Source organism: Hylobates moloch, unplaced genomic scaffold (genome assembly GCF_009828535.3).
Source record: "Hylobates moloch isolate HMO894 unplaced genomic scaffold, HMol_V3 SCAFFOLD_3, whole genome shotgun sequence".
Taxonomy (NCBI): Eukaryota; Metazoa; Chordata; class Mammalia; order Primates; family Hylobatidae; genus Hylobates; species Hylobates moloch.
Window position 1 is genome coordinate 137,325,684 of NW_026652278.1, and position 26,211 is coordinate 137,351,894.

At 38.7% G+C, this 26,211-nt stretch overlaps 1 protein-coding gene across 3 annotated transcripts in view; it reads right to left on the minus strand.

Moving 5' to 3' along the window:
- Positions 1 to 1,561: 1,561 nt before the first annotated feature.
- SLC10A7 (solute carrier family 10 member 7) overlaps positions 1,562 to 26,211 on the minus strand; it is a 255,687-nt gene continuing 231,037 nt past the window's right edge. Inside the window, exons 11-13 of one of the 3 annotated variants that reach the window (XM_032147962.2) lie at positions 6,303 to 6,448; positions 4,447 to 4,557; positions 1,562 to 4,140 (exon numbers count right to left, since the gene is read on the minus strand). In XM_032147962.2, coding sequence (XP_032003853.1) covers positions 4,474 to 4,557; positions 6,303 to 6,448 — 230 coding nt within the window. In that variant the 3' untranslated portion in view covers positions 1,562 to 4,140; positions 4,447 to 4,473. The remainder of the gene's footprint in view (positions 4,141 to 4,446; positions 4,558 to 6,302; positions 6,449 to 26,211) is intronic. The other 2 variants (XM_058436796.1, XM_032147967.2) reach the window with 2 other exon arrangements.

Below are 26,211 nucleotides of genomic sequence, written 5' to 3' on the forward strand. Positions count from 1 at the left end.
TTGCAGTGAGCTGAGATCATGCCTCTGCACTCCAGCCTGGGCGAAAAGAGAAAGACCCCATCTCAAAAAAAAAAAAAAAAAAAAAAAAAAGTTTGTACATCCCCAGACATGCAGTGTGTTGAGACTTCTGTAGTGATCAAGTAACTGGAGCTGAATTCCATGTCTGGGTGGATGAAGTGCACAGAAGAGAACAGCCACGGAGTTTGAGATGCTGAAGAGTTCAGAAGTGGGTGGAGATCTGGGAGAGCCCATTTCAGGTCATTTGGATGAGGACCCTATGATCCAGCGTGGCCCTGTGATTTCAGTGCCTTTGTTTGCACTTGTGTTGACAATCACACTGCACCCTGTTAGAGTGACAGCGTTCAATGTTTAATACAGAGTTTCTCATAATCAGGTTTGAAGAGAAGTTCTCCAGAGTCTACAAATTTTTTTTCCCTTTAAATGGGTTTTGCATTTTACTCACATTTGAGAAAAACTGTCCTATAGTGCAACTAAGATTTGTTAAAGAAAATCTTATAAGACCTTTCATATATTGTCTGTATACAAACCAATGATAATTTTTATCTAGTTTTTAAAGTAAGTACATCAGAATTTCTATAAGGAAATCTTTTATTTTTTATGTATATAAAGCTTTCATAAATTCAGATCGATCTAACTTGATTTAGCTTAAATTACTGAGGGTCTATTGTTCTGTCAAGGCATGCAAGATGAAAGTTGCTTGCATATCATACCTGCAGTCTTGCCTTGGAGAGTTAATATTTACACAGCTATGAAGTAATATATTCCTATGAGGAGCATAAGGCAGTGCTTCACAGTTTATTCACAATAGGAATTGTAGTAAAAGAGTCAGTTTTACTTATAAATTAATAATGACCCAATATAGAGAAGAGTGCTTGTAATTGTGAAGGTTCATGTACCTTAAGATCACAATTTGAAAAGTCAATACACATTTTTTGGCTACTACTTTGAGCCAGGCATTGTGCGAGGCACAGTAGAAAAACAGAAATGTTTACCGCACTGGAGGAGACAGCAATATAAACTAATGATTAAACTATGCAGAGGTTTCAGAAGACTTGAGGGACATGTTGTAAGGACATGTCAAAGGAGGCAAGTCTGGCACTGGCTTGGGAAGGCTTCATGGAGGAGGTGACATTTTTGTCAGGCTTTCAGGGGAAGAGGATTTCTATGCCAAGAAGACAGCAAAGACAAGAACACCAAGGTATGAAATTCTATACAAGGTAGCTTGCTCATCAAAGAAACACTGGGGTTGGGAATAGCATTCTAAGGTTTATCATTCCTACTTCTCAAAACTGAAATTCAGATCATCTACATTTTGTCCCTTCTGCTGCATATGTTTTCCTTTTGGTCCTGAACCCTGATGCAGAGAAAATATCTCTCATAAAAAGGCAACGGCTACCTCTAGATTTTAACATCATAGTGTGGTGGAGGTATTCATAGAAATAGCCGGGAAGACTATGAAGTTTACATCTATATAATGACAAATGATATAACGGTGCTGAAATGAATCAAGAGAAATCTAAAGACACTTGGAAGGCATCACAAGGCCATCTGAAGTCAGGTTAAAACAAGCCACAGTTTCTCTTGTGATTTCTGAAACATTCTTTGTTTAATCATATAATTATTTTCATCTTCCAGTCATCATAAATAATCCATCTTATTACTTAACCAATCCTTTTGAAAAAATTTGGTATTTAGCACAGACACTGAACATTAGCTAGAGGTGTGTTAATTTTTAACAGAATAGGGAAGAATTTTTTAAAACCCACAAAAATTTTAATACCAAGAAAAAACATGAAAATACCAACATTATTACCCATTAAAAAATCTAATTTCGTAACAACCATTAAAAAAAATCCAGGTGGAAAAATGAGTAAACATAAATATAATCGAATGTATTTCTTTCATAAATACGTTTAGACAAAACAAATGCATAAAACAGATAGCGTTACAGTGTATAAAAGTAACAAAATATTTTAAGCTCTGAATAATTAAATCCCAATAAGCATGAATTAAAAATAAATTTTGGTTTTATTTTTTGTTCTTTATGAAAAAATATGCCAAGGAATTTGTGTAAAAAAAAGCAACAGGCATAAACATATCACTAAAGCCACCAAAGTTCACTATGTAAAGATTATTTGAAAACAAAACACATTTTTTAAAGCAAAAGATAAAATGTTATCATAGCATTTTCAGTTGAATTTTATCCCATGATCACACCTACTATAGGTGTTAGACGATAGAGGTAGATAAGTTGGGGGTGGGGATCAGTATTCTAATGTTAGGGAGAAAGATTTTTATGATAGGGCAGATAGATGACAGACAGACACGTCCATTTACTCCAAAATTCAAAGAAACTTATAGGAACAAAACATAAGAGCCTTCCTGTGCTCCATAGGTAAGCACAATTACCTAAGCAAAATTACTGTAGTTTTAGACACAAGTAAAATTCTTTATAACAGTGTAAACTACAGCCTGGTTGGCATAGATTTTTGCAGGATCTGGCATTAGCCTTAAAATTCACACTGAGAATAACTCTCATGAAATTTATTCAATGACATTGACAAAAGATGAGACCTGGTAGTAACAATAATATAAATTTACACAGTAGATAAACTTGGTAGGTTTCTAAGGAATGATTTTTTGTTGTGGGCATAACAACAAAACAACAAAAACAGCTGCTGAGGACATAGCACGGCCTCAGTGAGACCCAGGATGCCAATATTGTCTATCAAATCAAGAGAGGACATATAAGAGGATGTGACAGGACGGCATGGAGGAAACACAGAAAAGTGTTCCCGTAGTTCTATACGTGGCTTCATTCTCTACTTGGGTCCAGTTACAGTTCTTGCAGCTATAGCAGAAGCAAATATTGGATACTTATTTGAAAGCTGCTGCCCAATTGGGAACTAATTTTACTTGATATTTTGGTTATTAAATGGTTTTGCATGTTCTTTTCATCTGGAGAGACAGAATGTGTACATGTAACATTTGTTTGCATCCATGACCTTTATATTTTCATTTATTCATGAAAGCAATATGATTTAACTTTTAAAAAAATATTGCCAACATTTGTCAAATCTGCCAAGGAAATTTTCATTAATAAATTATCTCAAATACCTTAAGTGTGCTTAATTCCAGGATGTAACAGGCTGCTTTTGGCCAACAGGGGCAATCTGGAAAGTGCTCAGCACATCTGTGTAATAGGAAAAAATTTGGTCTGGGTTGTGGAATGTGAATAGAATCTACCATTAATTGATGCTGCTTTCAAACTGATTGTAACATTTTTGTGCCTCATATTTGGCTGTTATGAGTGTGTAAGTGTAAGAAAGAAATTATTGAATAAAGAGGAAGAAGATATTAAGATATATTTTAAAGACCCTGAAAATCAAATCACAGAGTTTAACTCAAAATTTCACATGATTTCACTCATAATTCAAACATTCAGGCCCTTTCTTTGAAGCAGCTTATAATAAATTTAAGACATATAATAACAATCTCTCATAATGGGAGTGAGGAATTTCTGTGTGGAAACTATTTGAAGGAGTGTCTTTAAAAATGATGTCAAGGAATGCATATATCTTACGCTTTTCAGCATCTATTCGATCTATGACCCCCGCTGAGTTGATAAGGAAGAGGCATGTCACAGTCGTAGAAAAAAAGAATCACACAGTAAATCAAAGTATGCATGAATAAGACTTTGGAAATTTTCACTGTCATCAGAAGGGCATTTTCCTGATGGTGTGACCTCATTTCAAACATTACAGTAACTATTATAGGGTTGTATTGCACAAAGGTGCTGCAGGGAAAGCATGTTTGCTTTTTGTCACTTACCATGACTGATTCCTGCATTAGGAAAACAAAATTAACCCCCAAATATTTTACCACCCCTGGCAGTAATCAACAAAGCATATTTTGGAAATAATGCTTTTTGTCAAATACATTTTAAGGCACTTAAACAGGTATATCATATTTTTATGTAAAAAAATAAAATATGCATTGAGGCAACATTCACAAGTACAAGTCTTCAGAATTGCTAGTATGTACAATCCTGTACATATATACATCGCTACAGAAAGTCCACCTCCTTTGTTATACTGTCGGCCTCATCAGCTTCACTCCCTACAAGGAAGGAAAACATGTTCAGAGTTGGACAGTATCCATGAGCAAAGTGAAAGCATCAATTAACACCAGATAATTTATGCTACTAGAAGGAAGAAGAGGCCCACCCAGATGGCATCATATAACCAATAATCCAAACCTCTGGATACAAACAGATTTCTCTGCCCACCTCTCTGGCCAGCAGACTTTGTCATCTCCCCCTCCCGCACCTGGCCTGGCTACTCATATGGTTCCCCTGTGCACTAGATGGTAGCCTTGGGTCTCAATCAGTACTGTGTGCAAAGCAGAGGAGGCACTCATGGATACCTGGAGGATGGACTCTTGGTATTTATTTTAATGCCCAAATTTGATGGATAGATATTCCAAGCCTTCTGGATTATTCAAGTTAGCCAGTGGCCCCCTGGTTTGGAGTAGTTTCTACACAAAGGAAAAATGAACAACATTGTACAATTTAGTCTCCCTTTTGGAAATGCTTCTGTTATTCTACAGAACAAATTCTAGAGCTTTTAAATGTTTGGAAGAAAAATTCACTCTGATTAATTTGCTGTTCACTATGGCTGTATAATATTGATGAGTATTAGGATTTTCAAATAATTTTCTTCATTCTTTGTCAAAATTTATATGTACAAATTCTGACTGACAATTACATACATATTGATAAACATAAGCATAAATAGAAATAGAAAATTTCAAAGGGGATAAATAGTAAAAGAAAGAAAAAGTTACTAAACTGTTCCACAACCAACTCTGACTAGGAGGCTCAGAGCCTGGAGTGGTACCCAGCATAGAAGAGGAATCTTTTTTATGTTAACATTTTGTTAAATAACTGAATTAGTAAACATGTTGGATGGGCTGAACTTCTCAGGTAGGATCCTGGGGGCCTAGGGCAAACCTTCTAAAAGTGATGTTACATTTCTATCTGGAGTGTCATCATGGTGTTGGGAAAAGATTTTGGGGGTCAAATAGCCCAGTGTTCAGATCCGAACTCCAGCACTGGCTGAACTACCCTATGGTCTCAGGCCAGCTGCTCGACTCCCTGAGCCCATTTCCTAACCCATAAAATGGAGAGAGCAAAGCCTGCAGTGAACATCATTGTAGATAATGATGAACAATGATGATAATAATTACGGCAGCTAGCTTTATCAAACACATCACGTAATCCTCCACAACCCTAGGGTGTAGATATTATCATTAGTCAGCAGAAACTGAGCTACAGAGAAGTATGCCCCAGGTTACAGGATGAGAAGGCCAGCAGCCTGAGCTCTGAGCCCAGGCAGGCTGGCCCAAGATCCATCCTCTGAACCAGGTAGAGGATAGGATGTGCTCAGCACACACAGTGCTCAATAGGTGGTACTGTGGCCATCCCATTTTCAAGATATTAAGAACATGACACAGGGCACTTGTCATTGGATACCTCTTCTTCCCACACATCTCCTGATAACAGTCACTACTTTGTGAATAGACAAAAATAAGTCCTGGTATGTCCAGGTCACTGGGAAGGAGTCAGTTCTATCAATGCTGCCACGTGACATGCATCGTCTAAACTTCTTGTGAATCACCTGGTTTACTTATTTTGGTTGATAATTTAGGAAATGAAATCCACAAATATCTAATATGTACAAGATTCTAAGTGTGGTGAAATTAACATTGCATGGACTTCTTTGCTACTTAAAGTTTATTTTTTAATGCCCAAATGCAGTTTTGCTGTACAAATAGGTTATTATATGTCTGGAAAATTAAAAATAAACTAGGCAACCTGGATAATGCCAGGTTCTATCTTATTTGGAAAGGCATGTGAAGTAAGACATAGATGAAAGACTGAGGCAAAGATGGTATGCACCAGAGTGGAGCAGGTATCTATTTGGAGTATATTTACTGAACCTTTACCCCATGTAATATGCCCTTCAATATGAATGAATTAAAAAGAGCTTATAAAAACTAAATGTTAAGTATAATTGTCTTTTATAACAATTTAAAATCTTTAACCTCAACCCTCCTGTTCAAATTGGAATGGATCAGTGCACCATTATTATTGTATTTAAGAAAATATGTACTTGAAAACAAAGATATGCAAGCAAAATCAAAAGTGTATGAACAGTTCAGATTCAGGAACAGCACTTTAATCTAACTTGGATCCAAATAAGATCTTTCTGGAGACTCACCTTCTGCCTTGATACCATCCAAGACTTGATTGTTGGCACCAACACACTTCCCAGAAGGATCTGAGCTGGGTGGTAGATGAGCAAGGGTACAGATATTAAAGAGAGATGCTCATGGCCTGCAAACACGATCTTCAGCATCGGAATTCCTGTTGAACAAAGACAGCAAACCTAAACCAAATTCCGTCTGTCATCAAATTAAAGGCATACTCCATCAAAATCAGAACTTTGGAATAGGTTATTACCATATTTTCTCATGTTTATTCACAGAACTGAAATAGGAAAGTCTGAAATGGGTCACCAAAACTTTCCATCTTCCTTTCACGACATAAAGTACTAACTAGGATAAGGTGGAAAGGGTCAGTATTCAAGGGTACCAATAATTCTCATGGCAAATTAGAAGCTTATCTAACAAGGAGAGGAGAGAAGATTGCGTGTGATGGAGTTGCTTTAAGAAGGCTGAAAAATATTGATGAGGGAGATGCTAAAAATGGATCTCTTCTTGCTTAGTAGTGAGATAGCCTGTTGGTCTTTAGGGAGGCTTGCTTGGCACCAGTTCAAAGTCCCAAAGCTTGCTTTTGAGATTAAAAAAATATGGTAAGATAATGTATGGTATACACCGCTATAAGTAGGAGAGCATTTTAGTCAACTGAACCTTAAAGGATTTGTATGTTCCCTTTCGGCCAAGGATCTTAAAGTGCTTTACGATCATTAGGTAAGGCTCATACAGCTTGGCCTATAGAAGATGAATACAAAAATTAGCCGGGCATGGTGGCGCACGCCTGTAGTCTCAGGTACTCGGGAGTCCGAGGCAGAAGAATCGCTTGAACCCGGGAGGCGGAGGTTGCAGTGAGCAGAGATCGCATCACTGCACTCCAGCCTAGGTGACAGAGCGAGACCCTGTCTCAAAAATCAGGGCTGAATGTTTAAATTCCACAGTGAATGTCTTAATGGAACTCAAATGAATACTACTTCATGAGTCTACTATTCTATTATACCAAGGGCTGGGTGTGTATATTTTATAAGCTGCTGCCTATAGAGTATAATTTTTGAGCTTCTATAACTAACACAATTCAGACACTAGCAGTCTAACTATTATTACTAATTGTTTTAATGCAGCCACAGTCTTCAGAAGTGCTATGTATGTATCAGCTTTTTCAACTGAATAGCTTTAATAGCCTAGCTTTCTTGTTTCTCTGATAACAGCCTCTGCAAAGGACCTAAGCTCCTAACCATGTACAGTGATGGCACATAAATAACTTTTTATTAGAACACAACAAGGAAGGCTTAGCTTTTTCAATTATTTTTACCTTCTAATAAATTTCAAACCTTTATGCAAAAATGTATTTCATGGTTGCTTTCTTTTTCACAGCCTCACATATCATTGCCATAAACTGAAAACACTTAACTCTTCCCAAACACAGTCTCTGAGAGCTTCTAAAGTACATGCTTAGATTTTTTGCAGTTTCTGTCTTTATGCTAATATAAAAAATGAAGGGCCTTTTAAAAAAAAAAGCTTTAAAAATCTACTGTTGAAAAGCAGCATCTGATACTACAGTTTTGAAAAGCTGTTACAATGAGAAAATAAAATCTGAACACAACTCCCGTTTCCAAGAAACATTATTCATTCCTTGGCCCAAAGAGGTGATGCCAAGACATTGGGGGATGGGAGTGGAGTAAATGTGAGGCTAAAGGGAGCAACTGATAGAAGTATCATGATATTTTGTCCCTAAAAATGACAAGAGCAGGACTTTCTGACCCCAGATTTGAGGACTGAGGCTGCTGGGCTAAACCACCTATGTTGTCCATTCTTAGCTAAGAATCTGGGCTCTGTGTCATTCATTCTTCAGCAAGCTTAAGTGATCTCAGAAGGGAAGCCATAGAGATAGTCCCAGATGCTGCAGCTACAATAAGTAAACAAAAAGTTCTATTGATGAGGAAACTGAAGCACGTAGTGGTCAGGAAAATTTCTCAGTGGTAGGCTCTAAACCGTGACTCAGGCAACCTGAATTTCCAGTTCTCCGTATCAGGTAAGGTCAGTTCCAGATGCCATGGGCACTGCAGCTGCTGTGAAAAGGGAGAGGGCCTGGCATGCAAAACACTTTCAAGTCCAGCCATCCTTTTGGAACTCATTCTCCTTGAAGACCTCCCAGAAGTTTCTCCAAGGTCAGAATAGAAACAGAAGTTGGGATAAGCAGAGTGAGAGTTAACACTTTCCATGTTCAAGTTTCCATGCCATGGTGGCAATCATTTGGAAGTGGTGAGCTCAATATCTCTTCTCTAAGGCATCTTTGCTGTTAGCAGCACTATCTGGACAACAACTGGAAACTTGGGGGTCATGTCAATTGTTGAGAGAGGTTGAGAACCTGCTAAAAGCCACTGCACTTACCACACTGTAATTTCTGTCAGCTGGCCAAGAATTCAGCAACATTTGTTCTTCACATCAAATCAGAGAAAATCAGCTGCATCTCTTATTCCAGAAGACTATGTAACGCACCACTCTTTTGTCCTTGTCACTCACTTGCTTACTAATTCACTTGCTCACTGATTCATGCAATTAGAACTCATGTAACTGATCAAGTACTCTGTAGAAGGGCTAGGAATCCTAGGAAGCATGATTTGACCTAACCCTGCATTTCCATAACTTACTGGGCACATGGGTGACCACTCACACCTCCATCCCCCTCACCTTCGTTTAACAGCACCTCTTCCACAGTCTCAAACCAGTCTCTCTGCCTTCAGAGTTGTACTGTCCAAGCCATTTTCTACTCTGTGACCAGAGTAAACATTCTAAAGTGCAAATCTGATCGTGTCACATCACGCAGAAGTGTATCACACAGGAGAGATCCCTAAGTGTGGCATAAGAGCATAAGAGGACTTCATGACTTGCCCCAAGCTTTTGCTCTTTTTCACTCTAAATCTCACTACTTCTCTGCTCTTTGACCTGGGTGCTCCAGCCATGATGGGTCCTCCCACCCATCCTTGGCCATGTGCCATTCTCTGTCTTGCCCCTAGGCTTTGCACCTGAGCTCCTTCTGCCTAGAATGCTCATGACCCATTCATGACCCACCCAACTCCTCTGTATCCTTTAGCTCTCAGTTCTTAGGTTCCCTCCTCTGGGAAGCCATCCTCAGAGTCCCAAGGTGGCCTTTAGATCCTTTCCACTCCATGCTTACCTATGCCAGGGCATTCCAGCCTCACCTTTGCTACCCTTATTATCATTGCCTGCTTCTTGTGCGTTTCCTTTACCAAGCTGTAAGCTTCTTAGGGTCAGCAACGGTTTCTTCTTCATTGTTGAGCATATGGTAGGTGGTCAAAAGGAGTGTGTTGAATGAATGAACTTGTATTTTTCCAGATTCTGTCATAAAGTTATTGTGCAGACTATCACTCCATTTTTACTAAATTTGTTAATTAGAAAAAAAAATAGTAATAATTAAAAAACCCAAACAAACTTACTAGAAAGAGTTTTCCTTTTAAAGTAAAATTTAAATATAGGACTCTTTTCATCTTGCTATCACTGCGGTAATATAAATGAAGCAAATTAATTTTAATGCTCCCAGGTACTGATTGTGTCACCATGGTTGACAGGATTCAACTAGACTTTATGAGATGGCATTTGACTTTATGGAAGTGAACACTATGCACGCATTTACAATTTTACAGGGACTTTAAGCTGTCATGCTGAAAAATGTTTATAAAACATTAATCAAAAAATGCCTCTTTAATACAATGCATTGTCTGAAAGATGTTAGAAGGCACATATTGTAAATGGATTCTTTTTCTGACTAAAGTAATTTCCACCAAAAGCATTTCCCCATTGCTCTACAAGTACACTGTGTGGATAGATAAAGAGCACTTTCTCAGCACATTACTACCTGATCCAAACACTTGGGAAATCACTAATGTACAGCATGCCATATTTCCATGTCACACATGACACATTTGTCTAAAATTATCCAACAGAGTTTGACACTGCAGCATATTCCATAAGCAGAGCTTTCAACTGACATCTGCCAAGTAGGAACTTCAAGTAAGAGCTTTCTTCTTCTAACAAGCAAGTAAGGATTTTCTTTTATCCTATACCCAGGATGGAAAGGATAAAACAATATGTACAAGAACAAGTTTTTTTTTCTATTTTAAATATGTTTATTTTATGTTCTCTGAATTAAAAAATTCCCTTTGTATCAGTGTTCAAGCTTCAATAATAACTACTTTCTATTGGATGGACAGTTTTTTATTTTTCCTTGAGAAACAGACATTTTTCTTCTTAGATTAAATATGGACTTTTATTTAACTTTCACTGAAGGCTGCTCTATTGTTCACAATATAAAATGATCTACTTTACATTATTGTTCACAGTCTACTTACTTGTGTAGGTGTACTATGTTCCTACCATTCATTCATTCATTCATTAACAAAATACTTTTTGGGCCTCTGCTACATGTGAATTACTGGTCTAGGTGGTAGGGATATCAGGGGAATGACCCAGACAAGGTGCCTACTTTCTTGGGTGCTGCCTTCTCATAGCATTTGTCCTGACCATTTTGGCTTTCCACAATTAGAGGGGTGAGTCCCAGCCCCTCACAACTCCTACAGCCCCTGCAACTCCTACTGTCACTAGCTTACCTACTTTCTACAACCCAAAGTTTGGGGATCATCTTTGACAAATTCTATTTGTCCTTCCACCTCTAGATTAAGTTACCAAATTCTGTAGATTTTTTTCCTCATTTACCAGTCCCTTTTCCCTCAGTTTTTTTTTTTTTTTTTTTTTTTTGAGACGGAGTCTCGCTCTGTCGCCCAGGCTGGAGTGCAGTGGCACGATCTCGGCTCACTGCAAGCTCCGCCTCCCGGGTTCACGCCATTCTCCTGCCTCAGCCTCTCTGAGTAGCTGGGACTACAGGCGCCCGCCACCACGCCAGGCTAATTTTTTGTATTTTTTAGTAGAGACGGGGTTTCACCGTGGTCTCGATCTCCTGACCTCGTGATCTGCCCGCCTCGGCCTCCCGAAGTGCTGGGATTACAAGCGTGAGCTACCGCACCCGGCCCCTTTTCCCTCAGTTTTCACTGCCATTTTCCTAATTCAGCTCCTCATAAAATTAAGCCAAGATTATACTTACAGCCTTCTGACATAACTCCTTGTCTTTGGACTCTTCCCTCATCAATCCTACAAATCATAGCCAGATTAATCTTCCCCAAATCCACATTCATTAAAGCCAATACCCTGTTCAAGAACTCCAATGACTTTCCAGTGTCCATTCATCAAATCCTCTACTTATTCGACTTCAGTAAAAAACAATCACTACTACCACTATTATGTAAGCACTACTGGATGCTAAGTGCTCTGCCTGCATCATCTCCTTTAAGCCTTACAACAGCTCTAGGAAGTAGGTGGCAATTTTCCCATTAAAAGATGAGGAAACTGAGGTTTAGAGCAGTTAAGTACCTTGCTTAATGGCCTACACTGGTATGCAGTGGAGGCAGAATTGGACCCCAGTGTGTTTACTTTTAATCTCCAAGCTGTGTTAACTTCATTAAACCAAACTTTCACTTGCCAATTGCTGTCACCGGCTCAGGGCTGGCACTTTTTAATCTTTGTTAAAGCTGAGTCCTGCATTTTTCTCCATATACCTAAATCCTTTGGGGTCACCAAGGCTCAGTTTTATATTTTCCTCCGTGATGAAGGTGGCTTTCCTATTGATTTCTTCATTTTTATGAAGAATGAAGGCACTCGTTCTAGATGCATCACATAATTTAGCCTTTGATGATGTTGCCATTATTTTCTTTTGTGTAGGTTTTGATTTTTCCTGAACATAGGCAAAATACTATATTTTTATTTTAATTTCCTGCAACATTTAAGCACAGGGCTGGTGCTCAATACATAATTGGTTATTTATGAATAGGTGCTAAAGTAATGTTTTCTACGTTGAAAAAGATAGGATTTAGAACAAATACTAGTTGCTTCACTAGACTTTAAAGACAATGCATTTGCATGCTGCTCTGGGAGAGGATTATATTTCACAGGGCAAAAATAGATTTGATATGGCAGGAAGGAAAGAAACTGGATTGACCAAGGAACACAAAATTCAAAACGAGTACTGAAGTATGGAGTAAGCAAGAAAATATATTGAAAAACACACGTTGTGTCTTTTGAAGTCTAATATTACATTTACTTTCCCACTTAGCACGAGATAGTATACTCCAATCACCTGGATCATTTATTGTCTTTCAAAGATTCATTCGCCTGAATTTACATGACTTGTTTTCCATTTAAATGCTTTCTCTGACTTTTCACTGGGTTTTGGAGAGAGCTGCTGGCAAATCTGGAATCCAGTTGCTTCTCTCTTCAGTTGTCATGGTGATTTCTCACTTTTGTTTAGTTTGTTCTTAGTTAGAAACATCCATAAGTTTACCATCCAAATGTCCTAACACTGTTATTTGAATTCTATTTCTTCCTCCTTAGTGAATCTTTCAGAAAAGCTCATGTTTGCCTTTAAAATTCATTGGTATAGATGGTCCCTACCCACCACACATGCCCATGCACATGGACACACACACACACATGCACACACGCACACACATACACACAGACTTTCTCTTCAGAGACAAAATAGTCACAGAAAGTCAAACTCACAGCCACTGATTTATCTCAAATAACTAAAAAAAGGGGCAATTATACATTTTTTAGAGTATGAAATGATGCCTTGATGAGGTAAAACAAAGGCTTTGGAATTTGGTTAGAAAAGGCTTTCAGTTAGGACTATCCTAAAGCAAGCTAATTTCTAGTAATAATAGTTTTGTTTCAAGCAGGGATTTATCATTGATCATATCCAATAATGTGCCTGAGGCTGAACAGTGTAGCAGTTAAGAATCTTGGCGCAGAAGCTGGAGAGCCCTGGGTTTGGATCTCATGTCCACCATTTACCAACTATGTGACCTTGGGCAAGTTATTATTTAACCTGTTTTTACATGAATGAAATGCACCTACTTTGTCAGTTTTTGGATTTTTTAAAAATAAAGAATAAAATAATATAAAATGTCTGGTATATAGCAAGTGTTCATCCATTATGTGCCAGGTGCTCTTCTAGGTGCAGTGAATACACCAAAATTCCTGGCCCTCATGGAAGCTTACATTCTTACTCATTTAATAGGGAGACAAGGCAGACTGCACCATGCCAAAGTTAGGCAAACAGCAATTCCACCCACTACCAAGATCATTACACAGGGCAGTGGAAAAATGCAGCACTGTCGTATGAAAAAAGATGTTAGATAAAATGAATTCAGTGAGCAGTTCAGTCATTTTAATTTTCTCTCCCTTTTAGAAGGTGTCAAAAGAAAGGCCATCTCCTTACAGGGTGGTGGGTATGACTTGACTGTGAGATCAGTCTGGTACTGCCCCTACACTAGCCTACAATGTGGCTTTTTGGATAAGGCAGGTTTAGTCTGCACAGCCCCCAGAATTCCATTCTGTTCATAATCTGGCTATTTTAGGACTTTCCCCAAACCCATTCTGGAACTTTCCAAAGGCTGGCAACTCAACTTTCTGCAGGGTCCCCAGGAAGGGGTAAAAGATCACAGATCATGTGACCTGCTCTCATTGCACCCATCTAAGTGATTGGTCTTTTGCTCAATTTCTCCATGGTATTTTAATATGCAGATTGTGCTGCCTTACCCTTGCCAGTGATTTATGTTTTACTTGCTTCCCTGTTTTTGTGTGTGTCATTCCATTTTTAACTGAAAACTGTCAAATTCTTTGGTAGGACCCGAGCACAAGCATCAGAACCTCTACTGTTGCTTTTTGAGACACATAAGAGAACATTTTTATCCTTTTATACAAAGAATCATATCCAAAATGAGGTGTGGCTAAACGATACATGCAAATTGGAGCTCTTTAATGATTTTCTCAGTGTCCTAGGGTTGGGTTCACCGAATCTACTTAAATTTAGGATTTCCAAATTGCTAAATAGAAAGCCAACAGCAGCACCTCTGGGATGTCTGACAAACCCCCTTTCCTAGAGCTCTTGCAGAAAAACAGGACAATCTTGCGCCAGTTTATCAGATATGTACCAATGGAATTTTAGTTTCCAACCTCTGAAGCCGAAAAGTGTCTTAGGGTGATCTCTGTGGGTGGCATATGAGGGAAAGGAACATGTTGAAATCCACAGAGGACGTGTCAGCCAAACATGCTGCACAAGCTGGACCCAAACCTTCTCTTTGCTACCGACTAGGAAACTGCTTTCCTGTCGAGCCTTCCTATTGCTCTCCTGCACCCCTTCCTGCCTACAATTAAAAAGACTGGAAGCTCAAACTTCTTTTCTGGTGTAGTCAGGAGCTATTCGGCTATGCTAAGTAGATGTTTATGTAAAACTTTCCTAAGAGACTTGGCCTTCCCTCATATTTCAAAACCAGAATTCAAAAATATTTCTCTATCCAAAAAGAGGAATCAGGCCTGGAAAAGGAGGAAAATTAACAAAGACAGGTCATAAACTTGATGTCTAAGGCCATTATTAAAAGAAAGGAATGATCTTTCCAGTAATCTAAGACCTTTAGAAAAAAGACAGCATTATTCATGTTCTAGTTTTCCAGCAGTCACACCTTACACAGGACTTTGGAAGCCGTTAATCTGGAGTTCACAGATATTTTGGGTTTTCATTTATTATTGGTAAGGCAGAATATTGATCGTAGCCAATACGTACATAGCGCTTACTATGTGCCAGGCACTGTTCTGAGAGTGTACAAGCATCAGCTCATCCACTCCTCACATCCATGATGAGTGAAACTACCATTGTTATCCTCATTTTTCAGAGAAGGAAATTGAGGCAGCAGGTAAACAGAAATTTGCTCAAAGCCACACACAGCATCAGGACATAGCTGGGGTGTGAATACAGACAGACTGGCTCTAGAGTCTGTGCTCCTCTGCATACTATGTGCCTGAAATATCTGAAAAGAATTTGTCAGGTTACTTAGGAACCCTAAAAAAGGGGTGCAAGGGGTGCTTTTTAATAAGATAGAATATGGATGGTAAAATGTAAGGAAAATAAGTTACACAAGAAAAGTCTGAAAGCAAGAGAGATACACCTTTCAATAAAGGTGCTTATTACTTGGCAGGCTTTGAATAAAGGTTGGTTGATTACCATTTTTAGGACATTAGGAAAATTAAAAATTGTGTTTTAGTCTTCAACTACCCAGGCTGTAACCCCATCACTTTGCTGAAAGTTTTATGTAAATAAAGATGCAAGAAAAGATCAAAATGAGCAGCTGGTGTTGCTTCTGTTTTGAAACAGGTATGTTCTGATTGGAAAAGATGTTTAATGAATGGCCTGAGACGACTCACCAGATGCTGATAATGAAAGATTTAACTCTACCAATTGAAGGTTTCTGCCTCAGAAGATCAGGTACACCCTCACCTGTCTGACAGCATTGTAGGAGTAATTAGCAAACAGGGAATTCAAGAATGAATTAAAGAACTGAGCCATGAAGTCTTCATTCAAATACTGGCTGTGTCTTCCAGGAGGGGTCACCATGTTTAGGGAGACAAACTTAGCAGGAAGTAGTGAGATTACTTTTTCCTTTTCTAGGCTGTGAATGAAGAGTCGTTTAGTCTTCCAAAGAGACAATCTGGCTAATGTTCATACTCACAGGATGTGAAAACATCAAAAATAGAATGATAATTTCATATGACAAAAATAATGCAAGGTCAAAATAATATATTTAACATAGTCACCAACACAGAACTGGCCTCTTCTGACTGGCTCTGGAACTGTTGTCCAATTTTACAGAGGTTTTTAGATGTATTTTTACATAAATGAAGAAAAACACTTGAACCTATTGAGTCTGATGCAAAGCAAAGCTGGATGGTGTGACATGAGCTTCCGTTGACTCTGCCACTGCCCCACAACCTAGATGTAGTTTTCCCTAAAAGGCTGCATTGATAATTTCATCTTTAGACATTGGAACTTTCAGAAGGCTTCCAAATATTAGTTAAAAAGTAAATGTGAGTAGGCTGTGACCCAAATGCACATTAACGATTTTTAATATACATTTTGTTTTGTTTTGTCAACATGACCTTTAATTACCTTCCAGCGGTAATTTTCCTTTTCATGGTACTGTGTATATGTTGAACAAAAGCCTCAGAAGAGATTTCTTCTGACATAAAACAACAAGGCAGTTTTGATTTGGGGATTAAAAACCAGACTTATTTGTTCTTAGATCTATGTCTCTTAAAAAGGTCGATTCAGGTTTCTGTGGTTTATCTAACCTAGATGATGTCCTGATAATCTACTCTTGGCCTTTATTTATTCTCAATAATTATAAACATTTGGCAGTTAGGACCTCATTTAGAAGACTTCTAGGCAGAAGAAATTTAAAAAACCCTGGAAGTCACTTCTGAAAATAATTATGTTTTTCTATTCTCCTCTGTTTTCTCTTCTGAATATTTAACATATCTAATTATGGCACAACTAATTCTGGTGTTCAGAATTAGTACACAAATGGTCAGTTTTGGTAACCAATGGGTAGGTATAACCCATCTCGCATTCTTTTTGGAACCTAGTAGAACATAAATGCATACAGAGTAAACGAGTCTAAATGCAGTGGTTCTCAGCTTCAGCCACACATTAGAATCACCTGGGTGGCTTCTAAAAACGATGCTGCCTGGGCCTATCCTGACGGATTGAGTTAACAGGTGTTGGGGAGGGTCCTGACATCACTAGTACGGCACAGCTCCCAGGTGATTCTAATGTGAGCCAGGTTAAAGAGCCAGGTCTGGTATTGCGGTGGAGTCAGAGGACTCTGGAGGTAGGCAATTCAGCCATGGTGCACCAGCTCTGCTATGTATGTGAACTAGGGTGAGTTATTTGACCTCTCTGAGGCTTGGTTTTCTATTTTGGACAATGAGAGCAATCATAGCTATTGTGCAGGGCTATTGTAAAGATTACATGCATTAATAAGGCAAATTAAGTGCCTAATACAGTGTCTAGCACATGGGAGGTACCAAATAACTGCCAGACTCTTCTTCTAATACTTCAAAGTGTCTTCACATCTACTTTCTGATTTAATGTTCACTTCAACCTTGTGGGATAGGAGAAGAATACGGGCTTGCAAGTTTGGGTGTCTATAGGTCTGGCTGATTTAGAGTTTCATATCATTTCATTATTAAAATAATTCCATATCCTCTCTGTCCTCTGAAGAATCTCAGTTTCTCAGTCTGTGGAGCTCTTTTCTCTATCTACACATTCCCTTAGTGATCTCATCCAATCTGATAGTCTAAAATAACATCCATAGGCTGCAAACTTCAGCCTGGATCAGGATTCCAGACTCCACTGGATGTCAAAAAGACGTATCAAACTTTACATGTGCAAATCCAAACTCTTGATCTGTTCCCACATGACTTTCAACCGCTAACATCTGCTCCTCTGTAGACTTCCCTAAGCCAGTAAATGGATCCTTACACCCCTCAGGCCAAACATCTTGAATTCCTTTCTTTTACCTACATATCCAATTCACCAGCAATTCCTATTAGTTCTGTGTTCAAAATATATCTCAAATCCAAAGCTTCTCAACTCTTCCACCCCTATTACCTTTGACCAAACCACCCTAAACTCTTGTCTGGATAAAAGCCTCTCTCTTGAGTCTTCCTTTCTCACTGCTGCACCTTCCCACCAAACCCCAGTCTACTTTTAACAGAACAACCATTGGGATCCTTTCAAAGTAGAAGTGAGATCTTGTCCCTCGTCAATTCAAAACACCCAGTGGAGTCCCCTCTCATTCTGAGAAAGAGGCAAGTCCCTACAATGGCCAATAAGGCCTAACACAATATTACTGGCCCCTCTCCCATTACCATTTCCGGGTCTCCTGTCTCTCACTCATTCTGCTCCCAAGGTGAGCTTCCTCCTCCTTCCTCCAACAGGCCAAGCGCACTGTTGCCTCGGGTCTTTGCCTTCACTGTTCCTTCTCATTGGAATCTCCTTCCCCGAAATATCCACAGGCTTGCTCCCTATTTCCTTCAGGTATTTTGACCCAATGTGCCCTTTAAGGCTGAAACCTTCTCATCTCTACCCTGGCATTCCTTATTCTCCTTTCTGGTTTTCTTTTTCTCCATTTCTTACCACCATCTGAGTGCTGTATATTCAAGTGTCTGCTTATTCCCACTAGAAATTTTGGAAGCTAGATGAGGGCAAGAACTTTTTTGGTGTTTTGTTCACTGCTGTCCCCTTGCAGCCTAGAGCAGGGCACACAGTAGGTACTAAATAAACACTTGCTAAATGAATGAATGGATGATGTACATTATGTTTTAAAAGCATCTTTTCATTGGCACTGTATAGAGCAAACTTGTAGCAAAGGCAGCCCTGGGAAGTGTCACAGCTATAATTTCATTAACATGCTCAGCTTCCGTACGGATGACATTCCAAATCAGCTGGCTTCCTGGGGCCCAGGAATCTTTTGAGTTGTGTCCAATTTTATATCTCCTCCTGCCCCCAGGGTAACTTGTCAAAAACCTACTGGGTACCCCATAGCTTGAAAAAGTGGGTAGCTAACTTTAATTTCTGGCTGGAGTTGTTTGGATGGGGCTGTAAATGGGGACATACAAGGGGAAACTGTTACCCTTGCTTTGCAGCTGTAGGCTCATGTATTCTTTACTGTAAAGAAGCATGGAGCGGGCTATCATTAAAGACACTCAACCTGGTTTATAGTGTCTGGTTCAATTAAGAGAACTTCTAGGAAGAGACATGACCAAATAAATAATTGGAGAGATGCAACTCTGAAAGGACAATTGTTTTTTATCGATCTCTGTTTGCAAGTTGAAATTGAGAGATATAAACTTCAAGTGGATGGGCTCTCCTGGGTGAGAGTCTTCACTTCAAATGCGGTAGATGAGTGTTGTTTTATGATGCACATTTTAGTACTGCTAGAGGCAGACTTTCTAAATATTAATAATAATAATAATAAACAAATCCCTCTGCAACTGACAGCGAGTGCACAGATGAACAGGGATTTCCAGGCAACAGGCCATTCTGGTCTTCTGGATGTGGCAAAGTCTTCATCAGAAGGGACAAGCTCCAGAACAACAGAAAGTGTGCCCCTCATTTCTTTGGAATTCCCCTTTCAGGAGCACTGAGGGCATGTGAGTTGATTTTTAATGGGTAAAATTAATCTCTTTAGAGCTATCTCTATTATAAGGTATTTTTTAGTTTGAAATTAATATGAAACTATGGAATTAAAAGCTTCTAATGCTAAGAGCTGTCATTAGGAAACACAGTGACAAGGATTCAATATACTGTGAGGTGCCACCGTACAATATGTGGGATTTTTCATGTCTCCTTGCCATTGAGCTGTAGGTGACAACTGCAGGTAGAGCTTAGCTACAATGAAGCTGACACATGCAAGCACTTGGCCCCTCTTGTTCCTGCTCCATCACTCAGGCTGAGCGAGCAGCAGAGAGCTAACATGCCACTCATAGGTACTTCTGGAGGGCTGGGTGGTGTGATGGAAAGGACGTGGGCTTTGAAATTAGAGACCTGAATTTAAATCCTCACTGTGCCACCCACCAGCTATGTAAGCAGATGATCTTACCCTAACCCCCCTCAGTTTCCACATCTGACTCAAATGAGGTTAAAATAACTATCTCGAAGGGTAGTTAGAGGTTTCAAGTGAGACAGTGTATGGGAAGTACCTAGTATAGTACCTGGCATAGAGTGAGCATCCCCAAAATGATAGCTATTAGGATTATTATTGTTGTTGTTGTTGTGATTATTATTATAAGAAGTAGCATTATGAAATAGTATTATGGGGCTCAAATTTAGCAGTCTACCAGGACTGGCCAGGGAGGGGCTTGTCACTAAGATCATTCAGGATGAGGTGTGCAGCACTTCTAAAACACTGCAGATGGTGATGCTGTGGACTGCCCTGGGAACTGAAACTCCCTCCCGCTGATGCTGCCCAAACTCCCACTGGCCTCATCTGTTTACAAGCCCTGTATTCTTGGTAAGTGCTCATGATCATATTTGGTCTACTGCCCCTTTCAGAGCGCTGACTTCTGGGAAGCAGTGATTCCATCTCCTGTTCTTTCTTTAAAAAAATTCTTTCTACAGTAATTGTGTTGTCAGAGTTTTAAAAAAATCACATAGGTCCCCTTTCATAAAGGGATTTATGTAAGGATAACTTTCAAATGGCATTCTGAATTTATTTTAAATATGCTTCAGTTTTGCCCTCAGCCTGCCAGGAAGACATGATCTTAAAGAAAGGAAGCCCCTTCTGGAGGGAGTGCTAGGTATTTTGGGCACTAAATGGATGGTTCTCTTTTGTTCAGATTATACCTTTTTTTTGAGACGAAGTCTCACTCTGTCACCCAGGCTGGAATGCAGTGGCATGATCTTGGCTCACTGCAACCTCCGCCTCCCGGGTTCAAGCGATTCTCTTGCCTCAGCTTCCCAAGTATCTGGGATTACAGGTGCCTGCCAACACGCCTGGCTAATTTTTGTATTTTTAGTAGAGACAGGGTTTCACCATGTTGGCCAGGATGGTCTCAGTCTCTTCACCTCAGGTGATCTGCCAGCCTCAGCCTCCCAAAGTTCTGGGATTACAGGCATGAGCCACCGTGCCTGGCCTAGATTATACCTTATATTAATAAAATACTGGCATAATTTTACATCCAAATACTGTCGTTTAACCAGATTAATACAAATGAAACTCAAAAGGACATTTGAAGTTAGGCAAAATATGGTAACCCCAACTATAAATTAGAAAAACTGGAGCGAGGTTTTTATCCTTCCTAGACAGGACCACAATATCATATATTGAAACCATGGAACGAGGAAGAAGATGATTCCCGGAAATTAGGGTCCGGGCCTACTGCATTTTTAAAAAATGATTGCTTATTATTATACAATACTTAGTACTATGTCATAAGCAGTTATGTCGTAAGGATATTCTTTTGGCTGATGATGGAATATAAAGTATTTAAAAGTGGGGTATACTGTGGCCAGGCTAAAGTAAGAAAAGCAACAACCAACCACCCAGAGTTGACTGAAACTGGTTCCTACCGTCATCAAAATGCACCTACACAAAACCTGACTGAATATTCTGCTAGATCAAAGCTTCCCTAAGAATCTGGGTGCATGAGCTAGCACATCTGAAACCTGAGAGGTGACTCTAGATGTCAATAATGAGTGGCTTTCAAACTTTAATGTGCATGATACCCTCTTTTGACATATGTTACATGTGTCAGACATCAGGGTTTTATCCTTAAAATTCAGAATCAGTAGGCTTGAACAAATCTGTTTTGTTTTTTAATTTTTATTTCTTTTAAGAAACAATGTGCTATAATTTTGAGGATCACTCTTTGAGAAAGGCCTGTCTATGGTGTCCATCCAAAGGGCTCAAGATTCTAAAGCTACATACTTAGGCCCTTCAAAATCAGAATTATTGAATAGTAGAGCTAGAAGAGCCCCAGAGATCATCTAGTCTGAACTTTTCATAGCCAGTGCACCACAGGGTTGAGATGTTTCACAGCACAGGGCTCTTTCTGCAGAACTCTCACTACAGCTTAGCATGGTGGCTAATAGCTAGGCCTGGGCTTGGTTTCTGGCTCTGCCACTTGGGATCATGTGACTTGGGCAAGTTATGGATCACTTGGGAACTTCCCTTATCTAGTGTGATTGTGGAAGTCATGTGAGCTGGTGCCCACAAAGTACTTATGGGAAATGACCTACACCAAGTTGGTCATGTATAAGTTCCGGATTCTTTCCAGCAGATAAGGTATAAGCAGGAGATAAGGTATTCCAGCAGATAAGGCCAAAGGAAGTTTAAGGTAGGTGAAGCTTAGCTGTACTACTATAATTTTGCCAGCAGGTTTCAATGAAAGTAAGTTGTTGCCCCCATAGAAGTTTTTCTTATTTTTTTTTTAAACTCAACATATACTAGTAGTTCAACACAAAAATATTTTATGCAACCTACCCTATAAAATGGCAGTCTCAGCTTGGACCTTTTAGGTGCTCTCAGAGCACCTTGCATGAGAGGGTCCCTCAAAGCTACATAATGGCATTCCAGAGCAGAATTTGGTGATCTTCCAGTCAGGTTCAGGAAACCACAGATCCTCCCAACAGTAGCTGGACATAAAATGAGGTAGGGATCACTCCAGCACATCCCTGATGGTTTCATATGCAGACTATGGGATTTGCCAGATTCTTATAGCAAGTGGGAAGTCTCTCTCAAACTTTTATGCAGTCCACATATCAATGAGAACCCATTTATTACATTTATCATGCAAAGTAACAAGTCAATAATTTCACCAATCAAAATAATGAATTTCTGAATTCATTCTGCTAATTAGTAAGGTCTCTGGTTGATAGAGATATAACAAAAGTATTTGTTGTAGCTGCCTCTGGAGTGAGTATTTCCTTTCTGATAAAGCTGTGGCTAAACACTACAGTGAGAATTTTCTATTAGAGCAATTGGCTGTTCCTGGCACTGAAGTCTAACAAGTACATGCATAATTACCACACTGTCCACAGAAAAGTATTTTAAAGTAAACTACTTTATGTAACTAGCACTTAGCACAATGTTTACCTATTAAATACCCAATTAATGTTTGCTGCTGTTATTACTATTGAAAATGTGTTGAGTAAATCAAAAAAGGTATAAAAACTGTTACATAAGCTGAATAAAATAATAATCTAAATAAAAGTTATCTTACATTATGCAAATTAAGAATCACTTTAAGTCTTAATTTAGCTCTGCTTCCTACCTGGTATCAGAAATTTCGGTTAGAGTTCAGTGAAGGCCTGGTGCAGTGGCTCATACCTGTAATCCCAGTGCTTTGAGAGGCTGAGGTGGGAGGATCGCTTGAGGCCAGGAGTTTAAGATCAGCCTGGGCAACATAATGAGGCCCCCGTCTCTATAAAAAAATTTTTAAAAATTAGCCAGGCATGGTAGCTCAGGCCTGTAGTCCCAGTACTCAGGAGACTGAGGCAGGAGGATGGTCGGAGCCCAGGAGTTGGAGGCTGCAGTGAGCTATGATCAGGCCACTGCACTCCAGCCTGAGTGAGAGTAAGACTCCATCTAAAAAAAAAAAAAAAATCCGCTGAAAAAGAGACAGCAGAAGCCAAAGCCTACGTGGTGACTATTTGAGGAAGAAGATAAAACTTTCTCGCTAAGCAAGCTATAAAGCAATCTTTTTTAGACCTTGGATTATGACCCATTAGTGAGCTGCAAAATCAATTCTAGATCACATTGTAAAATATATTTCTAAATGTAGATTGTGGTTAAAAACATTTGACGTGGAGGAATAAGAGGAGGAATAGAGCATGAGAGTATCAGGGCGAACATCTGGCATATCATTAAGATGAATGATACTTGAGGGTCAAGCTGGAGATCTTTCAGAGAAGCTTTAATATCTTTAATTTCATACCTGCTGTCTAGAACCCTGGGAACTTTCTAAATTTTGATTACAAAGTCTAGATATGCTAGCAATGATTTTCAGATACCATATTCAGAATAAAAAATCCAAACCAAAAATAGTTCAAAAATCTCTAAAGAATATTATTGTATCACTTTGTTTGAGAACTTCCATTTCTCTCTTTCTTTATGTGGATCAGAAAATAATAGCACAAAATGACAGACACTCCCTCACTTTTCTTTAGCCTGGGGGTAAAAATCTACTAGGTCCATAATTTTAGCAGCATCTTTAAGAATCTGTCAAATGGCAAAGACTCCCAAACTGCCTTTCCTCACAGAACTGTAACTCTGAAGGAAATTGCATGACAGAAATATATTTATGCCTACACTCCAAAGATAGTCTTCTATTTTCTGTCGTTCCTCTGGATTTCTATTTCAACTTTAATGGGTTATTGTGAAACAGCAATGTGGCTCTTAGTTTGCAAGAATGGAGTGCAGACAGTGTTGCCTCATGAAAGGTAAGGCTGGCTCACTAGATCTACTTTAAATAGAATATAACTTTTTATTAATAATAAAGAAAATGTAAGAAATGAGTATCAGTTTATGACTGGGCCACATGGAGATATATGTTTATAGGAGCAATTACAGATGTTAAGTATTTTAGAACTGTCTTATAACCAGCAGTGTAATCAGAAATAATTTTCTTTTTAAACAATTAATAAAACAATTCAAACCCATGCCAAGATCAAACATTTATAATACTTGGATCCAGTAAAGGAATTTTTGGTCTTCAAAGTGTTTTCATGTCCTATAATCCAATGAAATTCTGGAAGTTAGGAGGCCTGGAATATAGTTTCTGGGATATGATCTGGGATAAGTTTAAAGATTTTTTTTCTATGCTTTCATTTATTTGTATGCACAATAAGGCAACAATTACTGACTTGCTAATATTCAAGATTGTTTAGGTAACATTATCTACAGGGTTAAGAGCTTTGACCTTTTAGACCAACTGTAGAGTAGTTTTATTAAGATAAGATTCTTTATGTACCAAGTAGAATAGGCTTTGTGTGAAAATAATACCAGAAATGCAAACTTTTGTATTTCAAATCAATTTCCTCTTGACAAAATGACTCAAATGTTATTAAATGAGATTTTTAGCCCGAGTTGTAGGTAATTCTTTAACATTCCTAAGAAACTTCCAATCAAATGGAAAACATGATCCTTTTAAGATTGTGTTTCTCCTAAGACAGTTTGGAGGGTCTGAAGGTATTTTTTAACCTCTTTAGGAAGAAGCTACAGACATATTTCCTTTCCTGTAATATGTTAACATTATTTATATAACTATTCTTTTCAAGAACTTATTTCCTTTGCACACATAATAGGGAAACTTGTTATTTCATAGAAAAGAAATATCAGTCACAGACTCACAGAAACTTAATACTGGAAGGGATCTCAAGTATCATTTTGTGCATCTTCTCATGGTATGGATGAGGAAATGAGACCTATGGCAATTAAGTGATTTGTTCCAGCTTTTGGTGAGAGAACTGGAACAGGAATCCAGACTAGAATCAGGGATGTGCTCTTTATCCTATGTCTACCAGAAAGCTATATTCTTTTAGCTTACTGCATAGGTTCTTGTCATAGTTCAGCTGTGTAACTGCAACTAGACCCATAATTAAGTACATATAAACAATGTAAGAAATAGTTGCCTTGATTTGCCTTTGTACACAAATGTCTGTAAATGGCAAGATATACAGTGGACTTTTAATAAGCATTGATGATGATACTCTAATATTTAATTAGCATTCATTCAATTCAGAAGTACTTTTGGAAATAAGAAATTTGGAGTCTTGCCATTGACTGCTAATAGTCAGCTGACATACTCTGAGGTTATGTGCTTTCAGTTTGCTATTTAATAACATTAAAAACTAACACAAACATGCTCAACTTAAGGACCTCAAATGTCCTGAAACATTTGCTTGCTAAGTGTTGTGAGAAAGTTTTCTGCATATATTGGAACTCTAGATAAGCAAAGTGATTTGAATACTCAAGAGAAAAAGATAAATAAGATGAAAGTAAAATGCCAATTCCACAGGATATCTTGGATCTAATTTCTTTCTTGATGAGATCTATTGACCGACTGTGCACTGAGCCATTATTAACTAGGATACAAGCTGTTCTTCAATCTCTGCTATGTAAAATATCTTTTCACTATTATATAAAAATGGCCATCAAACTAGAGAATAATTTGAGAGAGTACATGGCTTTTATGGCAACCCACAGCAAGTGATGCTGTCCTGACAAAATATAAAATTACCTCCAACCCTGAGCTGAAACTACAGGAGAGCAGCAAACAAGCCCTGTAGTATTGTTTTAGATGAAGCACAGGGATAGCTCTGCACTTCCTTCAGGCCTCCTCTTTCTTCCTGAACGAACTCCAGGGAATGGCATCATGTCAGGCTTTCCAGATGGATTATGTGAAGCCATAGCTCAATGTCATTTTCAATAGGAAGCCTCATAA